We start from the raw sequence: 10,135 nt of genomic DNA on the forward strand, positions 1-10,135 counted from the left end.
TTGTGTTAGTTTCACCGGGGGTCCACTGTCTAAACGTCTGTGAGTTTTTAACGTTTTAAACCCTCACATGACTTGGACATGAGGGTATTTTCGTCTCTCTCATCTAAACCCCACCTTAAATACCATCTGCACGCAATTTCAGCAAGAATTTCACCTTTAGAAATTAGAACTCACACAACTCAAGATCTAATATGAAGGAAACAACACCACTAAAAAAGCACAGTTCACATCCTTTTATCAATTGAAATGCCATTGTTTGACTTTAAAGCACAGTACCCACCTACTTAGTTCCCCAAATCTGGAACGACGGTGGTATTGATGAAGATGATGGACTCATCCACCTCCAGCAACAATCACTTTCATCGATGTTCCAGATCTACAACACCACCACCGTACGGTTTTATTATTTGTGAAAAGTATGTAAATGGGTGCAGATCATGTGATGGCAATGAATTGATATTGATTTTTCGTCACCGATTTAGATCTGTACGATTTGGGTTTCATTCGATAGCAATTCACAAAAGTTAAATAACAAAATTCCTCCAACTTCATACACCTGCCGCTACTGTTGTGTCATCGATGGTGGCGGTGAAAGTAGAAACAGTGTTGGCGGTGACGATGGTGGAAACAGAGGCGGCGAAGGTGGCGAGGACTTAGTTAGATTTATTTCTTTGTTTTGATTTTGGATTTGAGTTTGATTTTATTTAAGATTTGGATTTGAGTTTGATTTTATTTAAGATTTGGGTTTGATTTTGAATTTGGTTGGTTTGATTTGTAGGCATGTTATTGATTTGATGAGGGGTTTGAGTCTGGTGGATTTTAAATATTAACTAAATCTGTAAAAAAAAAGATGGGAAGGAGGGTTAGATGAGAGAGACGAAAATACCCTCATGTGCAAGTCATGTGAGGGTTTAAAACGTTAAAAACTCACAGACGTTTAGGCAGTGGACCCCTGGTGAAACTAACACAAAGTTTAGTGACCCCCCAAGTTCAAAAATGAGATTTGGACTCTGAATGATATTTCAAACAAACCACAGGGACCTCCCATGAAATTTTGTCCCTGAAAAATGTATTTTTTTTTTCAAACAGCCAAAATATATTTAAAAAGAAATTTGCTAATGACAACATCAAAGGTTGTCGTTAAGATGTACTCCCTCCGTCCCAAAATAATTGTCCTGTTTTGACTTTTTGAGTCTTTTTTCTTTAACTTTGATTTTAAATATATATCTTTGTTTTATGTAATATCGAATGAAAGTTGTACCAAATGAAAACACATTCAAAAATGAATCTATTCATATAAATTTAGTCAAACATTCTATAGCATACACAAAAAAAATATTTAAAGTCAAAACTCAATAAATTGACTTTGAAAAGTCCAACAAGACAATTATTTTGAGACGGAGGAGTATAAAAAGACTTGGATACGACAATTATGTTTGACTTTAACGTGACAGTTATTGAATTATACAAGTTTTTAATGCACCTTGACAGCTCATTTTCCTTTAGAAAAAATGTATCTTACATATTTAGTCCATAACTTGGGTTTTAGGGTCCTCGAAAATTTTCATTGATTCGAAAAAAATTTCAGTCAAACTTTTTGTAAACAATAATATTCACCAGTCAATTCAAATAAGCTATAAAAGTCTTTCTTGAATACAGTATATGCTAAGATTATTATTAATAATTTAAATTTCAAAATTGCAATAAAATATCATCATGCCATCATTGTCCTTCTTGCAACCATCTTCCTAAATGTCCAAGTAGTATTATGTAGTTTATGATAAACCAACAATTAATAATTCAAATAACATAAACTACTGTACATAAAATAATCCTCTTGATGTAACAAATACACAAGATCTCATTCTCACCTATCCCCATCTTCATCTTTCTTCATATCATAACCAACAAATTCAAAATTTGCTTAAAAACTAATGGACAGATTAGTTAAGGCTGATGTTAAGGAGATAAACTTAGTCTTCACCAAAAACCAAAAATGTTCTACAACGTGTCGTTTAACAAACTTGATGCACACGATGTCTGTTGCAGTGTCCTTAAACACAACGAATCCATCTACGCTCTCGTTTACACAATCGTATTCCATAATCCCGCCTCTTGGTAACAAATCATTCACGATTTTATCCAAACCGTATGATCATCCACCAATCGGGACCCCACCAGACAACGTTCTAGTCCGATCATCCATGTTGCCAACTGGTAAAGCCAGCCAAGAAGATCTACAACGTTTGTTTTATCGACCGGGCCCACATATTTTCAAAGATGTGACGATTCCTATTTCGTTCGTTGGGCCTCATGTAGTTGAGTATCTAATATCTTCTTCGGTTGTAAAGACCTTAGAAACCGCTTTTGTTTTATCTAAAGCGATTTTATGGTGTGATGAATCAGAGCTTACTAGTTTGTTAAAACCAGCTGCTATGAGTGGGAGTTCGTACGTTGTTTCGTCTTTATTAGATTCTGGTGCTGACGTCAACAAACGTGATCTTGATAACGATTCAGTGATATATCTGGCTGTCAAATCTGGAGATATTGACACAATTCGGGTTGTGGTCGAATCTGGTTGTGAGGTTGATCAAGAAAATGATAGATTATTGCACGTTGCAGCTTCTATGAACCGAGTTGATATAATGGAAGTTTTGTGTATGGGGTATTTAGATCTAGATGTAAATCAAGTTGATTCAAAAGGCCAGACGCCACTTCATATTGGTGCAAGTTATGGTTATGTTGAAGTACTTGAATTTTTGATCACATTAGGATGTGATCCGAATTTGGTGGATCATAGCGGTTGGAGTTCGGTCCATTGGGCTTCTTGGAATGGGCATTTGGACGCGGTTGAGGTTTTGCTAAGCGCGTCCACTTATGTGAAATACGCGGTGAATAAAGAAGGAAAGACTGCGTATTCTCTTGCGGTTGAAAAGGGGCATAGTGATTTATATGATGTGTTACATTTGGGTGACGTGTTGCATAGATGTGCGCGAAAAGGAGACGTTGAAGAAATGAGAAAGTGTTTAAGAGAAGGCGCGAATGTGAATGGAAAAGATCAAAATGGTTGGACACCTTTGCATAGATCGGCGTTTAAAGGTCATATGGATTGTGTTAAGGTGTTGCTAAGTTATGGTGCTCGGGTCGATTTGGTGGATGGTTGTGGTTACACGGCTCTTCATCGAGCGGTTGAGGTAGGGAACGCACAAGTGGCGATGGTGTTGATAGCGAATGGTGCGAAGGCTAATATGAAGTCTTTTGTTGTTCCTATTGAGTTGGAGTTGTTTAAGAAGTATCCGAGTGTTGCAGTAGAAAAGGCTTAGTTTTGGGGATCATATTGGGTCATTCGGGCGGGTTTTAGACACAAGTGTATGTATGTATAGTTTAGGCCCGTGTTAGGGTTACATAGACATGGTTAGTTAAATAGGATCTTTCGATGTTTTTCGTTTTATTTCGTGAACTTATATATTGAAAAGTTGTATGATATGATATATTATATCTACATCCCTCAAATCATTTGAACTGGTTGTTTAAGAAAAAATAACATTGTACAAATGTTTGACTGTTTGTTTTGGATCTTAACCAATCAAGGTTGCATAAAATTGCTACTAGGGGAGTACTCGGTCAAGAAGTACTCGGATGTAGACCAAGTTTAACTTTGACCCATTTTGATCTAAGTTTTGATGTATATTCCGAGTATAATTCCGAGTTTTGACCAAACACTCGCCGAGTACTCCCGAGTTGCAAAAACCGAGTACTCATCGAGTAATTGGGACTCTGCAACCGTGTAACTAAGTAACAACTCATTTTAATATATAAACCCGACTAAATTTTATAAATCAAACAATAATCGGTAATTTCACAGTCAGATAGACTGATGATTAACGATCAATTCACAAAGAAAGTGCCATTACAAAGATCGTTATTTTTTGTTATTTTTATTTTTTCCAAATTAAAACCCGAAGTGTTAACAAAATCGGTAATTTAGAAGTGGTGATTTGAAACCATTTGTAGAAAATTTGATGGATCAAGTGGATTGAATGGGTCAATATGGAAGTCATAAGTGTGGATGCATGGAATAGAAATCTTTCTAAAATGATACTAATGAAAGTTGGATTACTTGAAATAAATTTAAGTTGTATGATTTTTTTTTTTTTTTTTTTTTTTTTTCCGGCGAAAAAACGAATACTCATATAGAAACGAGGTCGTTTTACAAAGGAAAACGCTCTCAACAGAAAATACAATAGGACATGGGAGAACGGGAGAACGGGAAAGCTCGTGCCTAGAAAGCAACTATCTAAACAAAAACTGTTTATAAACAAGCCTCCCTTACATCCCGACACAAGACATACAGACAAACTAACCAAACAAAACTTGAAAAATACACGAAAATACAAGGAATAGAACCGAAGTACACAAAACGGACCACAACAATCAACCTCGAGGACCCGCCCTTTTCAATTTTCCATTGACTGTCTCTTTCAAAGAATTCTTCACGGACCGATTTTCAAACTTGTAAGATAACACATTAGCGGGTCTGTCACCCGACACACTCCCCGGCTAACCGCGTCATCATATCATCGAATGCCGCGAAAGCCTCCACAGACATATTTCCTCTCCAGGTTGTCGATGAGCCGCTATCTTTTCCATCTCGAGGACCCATAAACAAGTTTTGAATTGCGCCCCGTAATCCAAGTCGTCAATGTTATATTTAAGTTGTATGATCATATTTGGATTAACCAATTGGGTAAAGAGAACTTTTTGTGGGTTGAACTCGATCAAACCAACCCATTTTAACTTGTACCAAAGAGTACTCATTTACACTTGATTCATTTTAAACTGTTACTGTTACCCAATCTGCTCATTTTGCTACCTTCATTTTGCTACCATCTTGCAGTTGCTTTGTATAACTTCTCTATAACCTTTAAAAATTGAAATGTGATGCTAAGAAGTCTTGCAATAAAAACATGAACTTTAGACTTCATAAACGTATGTTCTAACAATTTGGCCCCGGCGTTTTACGTAAGATAAGTTAGAGGATTATCACGTAGCTATAAGATTTAGTTACAACCAAGATCATTATCAGCCAGATCTTCAGTGAACATTGTTTTAGTGTACTGAAATCAGTTGAGGCTGCTTACTACGAACGTCTTAATTCTTATATTTCTAGCTGCAACATTGTATATTACAGCAAGAAGAAACAGCTGTGAAAACCAATGTCTCTTATAATCCTATCTGTAATACTGAATCTCGAAGCAAAAACCAAGGTTTATTTTTGCACACTTTTCATTTTTAATTATATATATTAATATTGATTAGTAGGAATGATCTGCAATTTTGACCGAATTTGACCGAGCACTCCCCAAGTTGCAAAAACAGAGTACACACAGAGTAAACTCTGACTTCTGCAACCCTGTAACTAACTAATCATTTTAGTTATAAACACGATTAAATTTTATTAATCGAACAATAGTCGAAAATCAGTAATTTCAGAATCCGAAAGATTGATGATTAAAAATCAATTCACAAACCCAGTGCCATTACAAAGATCGTTTTTTTCAAATTTAAACCCGATGATGTGAACAAAATCGAGTTCACAACAAACTACCAATTTAGATGATAATTAGAAATCAATAACATAAGAACTGAAACAAACAAGATATCAGTATATTGAATAAGCTAACATCTCAAACAGGATCAAATTAACATACCATTAATTAAACTGAAAGCACCAACACTCAAAAGAGTAATCATACAACAATAATTCTAAGAAAAACAATTATAACTTCTCGTAAACAAAATTAAGAAATTTTCTTGTAAACCCAAAACCTCTAGTGATAAAAACACAAATCATATAAAAGATTCATTTCATTCTAATTCATCTTCTTCCTGCAATCTTCAGTAAGGGAGAAATCATACCTTGTATTTCAACCAAAGACTGTTGTATAGTTATCTCCTCCACAATCGACCTTTTCAGATTTCGAATATAACCTTTTAATTCATCAGAGCCATTAATATCATCAATACGGTTTTCAACAACTTTCTTTGCTAACGCAATCAAAATACCAGCATAACGTGGCATTGTTGAATACCTCTGCAAGAAACTCAACAGCAATCCAAGTTCATCAACCCCCAAATTCGATACACATTTCAAAAGTTTCTTTCTCGACACCAATTCTTCCATCACTGCAACTACATTTTCAGGATTTTTAGCTTTTAATGCAGACACCAAAGCCTCATTATGATGAAATTTCTTCAATAGTTTATCATGTTCAGCAAGCTTCACCTTCTTCGGCCTCATAATCAAATAATCCCCTTTTGATGGCTTCTCACTTTGTCCACGACGAAAGTAACGAAAATACGAAGGCCTTAAAACCCTCTTTTCGGGCTCATCTATAGCTCCAAAACCAACATATTTCCCCCATTCTGATTTGACCAACCCTAAATTATCTTCCTTTTTCCTTTTCCCAGCATAAAGCACCCCGTTCGAACTACCAATAACCCTAGTAGACCCATCGGGAGAAAACGCTACCGACATAAGCGAAGACGGAAACCTAATAGAACTTGTAATCTTCAACTTCGAGTAATCAAACACTTTCATATACCCATCCAACGATACACTCAATATCCTATACTGGTTCGCGAAATCCCCTTTCCCTTCACCTATTTTCGCAACACATAACGACGTTACAGTTTTATTATGACTCTCCATCGAATACAACAGCTTACCACCACCAATTACATCCCAAATTTTAACAGTGTTACCACCTGCAGTTGCAATTAAACCGCCCGAAGGTAAATAAATCACATCCTCAATTGGAGCCCCATGATTAACATCCAACAACGATCCATTACTCGAAACCCTAACATCCCAAACCCTAACAGTATGATCATAAGACCCTGTAACAAACATATCATCACTTGCAGGTGATCCATCACCACATCGAACATAATCCTTATGACCGTACAAATTCGATACCGCTGTTTCAGTCGATACATCCCAATACTTAACAATAGAATCATCACCACCAGAATATAAATGCAATTTATCAACACGAGGATAACTTACAAAATGCACAGGACGTGAGTGACCGCGAAGTCTCCGGAGAGCTGACCGTTTTTTGACGTTGAAGACCTGAATCTGACCGGAAAGTGAACCAGCGGCGAGTAACTGACCGTCGGAACGATAAGAAGCTGACGTGGCGATGTCTTTGAATGATGCGATGGTGGATTTAGGTTCTAGGGTTTGTGAATTGAAGATTGTGACGGTGGCGGAATGTGTAGCGGCGAAATCGTGTGGTGAAATTGGGGAAAATGAGAGTGATGTAATCGATGAAATTAGGGTTTGTGTTTGATTTGATTTGAATGATTTCCAGTATTTTGATTCAGGTGTTGTGGTTTTTGATTTGTTCGTTGTTGATTTGAGCTTCGGTTTTACTGGAAATGTCTTGACTATTGCTTCTGATCTTTCGTCGACCGCCATTGAAGAAGGATGAAGGTGGCGACTGAATTTTAGGGTTTAGGGTTTTAGTTGCTCTGTCTTTTTGTTCTTTTTTTTTTTTTTTTTTTTTTTTTTATACGATGGATGGATGGATGGATGGGATGGATACTTTTGATTCTTTTTGCAATTACGGTCCCCATTCTTTGAGATGTAGTAATTTGGCCACTAATTTGGTTTTGAACTAGTAACAAACAACTAACAATATTTACTAGAGTAATTATATAATAACTAAAGTTAATTAAAGTTAAATGTACTCGTATTACATATTTCTTACGAGTATATCTGTAAGAATACAATCCAAAATTGATACCATTTGCAAAACTCAAATAAGTTTGGAAAATTCATATATCTGAAATAAGTATCTAACTCAATTCAAGATGACCTCGAGCCATCTTGAATCCTTACCAAATTTTTATAATGTTGGTTGTCGAACCATCGTCACTTATAATATTTAAGAGAAACTAGTTTAAATAAACGTCTTTAACAAGATACTATGGCTATAAAGTTGGTATATTTAACCAAAGAAGTAGTGCTTCAACGGTACCCACACTCAAATATTCCTAGGGACCCACCATGTGAAAGTTTGCCACATACAGACGCAAGTTCGATCCCTACGGGTTAGTTTGTCACATGGTTGGGGTTCCAGGATAGGGGAGTTGCCCGGAGCTATTCCTTGTGGGGTGGACAACGGCTGGTGCCAAAGGCACACGAGATCAGGGTGTTCCCGCCAGTTTACACCTTTTTGACACAAAGTTGGTAGATTTAACAGTGTGTTTAGAATGAATTTAACCAAACTCGTAGAACTCACTATTCCACTCGTGTTGAACGTGGTTGGCTTGTGCACGAGCATAATGCGCTCATGATCACAGGCAATGCTACTTAGAGATGCACAAACCGGATAAAAAACCGGATTCGGACAAAAAAAAAATCGGATTTTTTTGTCCGGATTTTTCGGAACCGGTTCCGGATCCGGTTCCGGTTCTCGGCGTCGGATTTTTTTCGGATTTTTTTCCGGAACCGGTTCTTTTTCGGATCTCGATCGAATTTTTTCGGATTTTTCTTGGACTAGGATTCGATTTTGCGAATTATATTTTTACCGGTTCTATTTTTTTAACGTTTGACAACAATAATATAATCGGTATAAAGAAAAGTTATAATGCTCAACTGCTTAACACAATAGATAATATAAATAACAATATTCGAACAATACAATTATATAAATAACACTTTTATTCGAACGATACAATAATAAAAATAAAAACACTTTTATTCGAACAATACAATTATAATTAATACATTTCGAGCTTCGGCATGGCCATCACCCAATAATGTATTAAGACTAAAGTATATCGAGCTTCGGCATGGCCATCACCCGTTATACTTTAGTCGTCAAATGACCCAAATGTGTTATCTTGTTGAGCGCGTTGAGGATGGTGCCTTCGATCGTAGTCTTCAAAAGCGGGGAGGATGGTGCCTTCGATCGTAGTCTTCAAAAGCGGGGTCATCAACTAGAGAAAGGTAAGCTTGTTGGTAACCCGATACATTCATTTCGGTTTGGTCCATATCAAACGGTTCATAGTCACCTTCATCCACTTCGTTTAGTTCATTGTCGGAATTCTCTTCGGTTGTTGTAGGTGATAATCCCGCTAAATTTTCTTCAAACTCTATACATTCTTCAATGTCGTTATATAACGGACCTTCTAATGAAGTTTGATCTTGTATCCTATCTACCCCATCCAAATAATCTTTCAAACATACACATACTTTCACAGCTTGGGGGGTAAGTCTTGACCTTCTTTCCGATATAATTCGACCACTCAAAGAAAAGGCCGATTCGGAAGCTACGGTTGAAGCTTGAACGGTAAATAAGTCACGAGCCATAATGCTTAATATTGGATATGTGTCTTGTTTTGTTTCCCACCATTTTAAAATGTCAAGGTTGTTAAATTGTTCTTCACTCATGTTTAGTGCAAAGTTTGCCATCTTATAATTTCCCAACTCGCTTGTGGGTGCCGATGTTCGTGCGCGTTTGGAAGCGTCTTCACGTACCAAGTTAAAAAGACTTATTTTGAGGTCTCGGCTCCTTCGAGAAGATGATCCGGGTTGGTCAACAATTGGGTTTGATTGTCGACCATATTTTGTTGCATAAATACCAAACATATTCTCAAAAACATCATTAAAAGCGTGTACTTGGTTCAAAAGGTAGTTGGGTTCGGCATCAAAAACACCATGCACACAATCAAAGTGGGGTTAAAATGGAAAAAAAAAAAAAAAAAAAACTCAAAAAACTGCAAAAAAGGCTGAAACTGCAAAAAAAAAAAAAAAAAAAAAAAAAAAAAAAAAAAAACGGCTAGTTTTTTGAAAACCGGATCGGATCCGGATCCGGATCCAAACCGGATCGGATAAAATCCGGTTTATATCCGGAAAAAATCCGGTTTTCTTGAAAAACTGGATCTGGGTGGAACCGGATCGGATCTCGGATCCGGATCCGGTTTTTGCTGTGTCCGGTTTTGCTTGGATCCGGTTCCGGATCGGGTCACCGGATCGGATCTGGATCCGGTTTTTTTGCCCATCTATAATGCTACTAGCTATGCTGTGTGGCGGTTCATTGTCATACAATTGTACTAGTCAAGT

At 36.8% G+C, this 10,135-nt stretch overlaps 2 protein-coding genes across 2 annotated transcripts; one reads left to right on the forward strand and one right to left on the reverse strand.

Annotated features, from left to right (window-relative positions):
• Nucleotides 1–1,780: 1,780 nt before the first annotated feature.
• LOC139876844 (protein VAPYRIN-LIKE-like) lies at nucleotides 1,781–3,491 on the forward strand. Its single transcript, XM_071864223.1, has one exon. The coding sequence runs from the start codon at nucleotides 1,935–1,937 to the stop codon at nucleotides 3,321–3,323; it is 1,389 nt and encodes a 462-aa protein (XP_071720324.1). The 5' UTR covers nucleotides 1,781–1,934; the 3' UTR covers nucleotides 3,324–3,491.
• A 2,203-nt stretch (nucleotides 3,492–5,694) lies between these two features.
• LOC139877096 (protein SLOW WALKER 1-like) lies at nucleotides 5,695–7,522 on the reverse strand. Its single transcript, XM_071864509.1, has one exon. The coding sequence runs from the start codon at nucleotides 7,481–7,483 to the stop codon at nucleotides 5,879–5,881; it is 1,605 nt and encodes a 534-aa protein (XP_071720610.1). The 5' UTR covers nucleotides 7,484–7,522; the 3' UTR covers nucleotides 5,695–5,878.
• Nucleotides 7,523–10,135: the final 2,613 nt, after the last annotated feature.

The sequence above is a fragment of the Rutidosis leptorrhynchoides genome, chromosome 11, assembly GCF_046630445.1.
Source record: "Rutidosis leptorrhynchoides isolate AG116_Rl617_1_P2 chromosome 11, CSIRO_AGI_Rlap_v1, whole genome shotgun sequence".
In the NCBI taxonomy this organism is placed as follows: domain Eukaryota; kingdom Viridiplantae; phylum Streptophyta; class Magnoliopsida; order Asterales; family Asteraceae; genus Rutidosis; species Rutidosis leptorrhynchoides.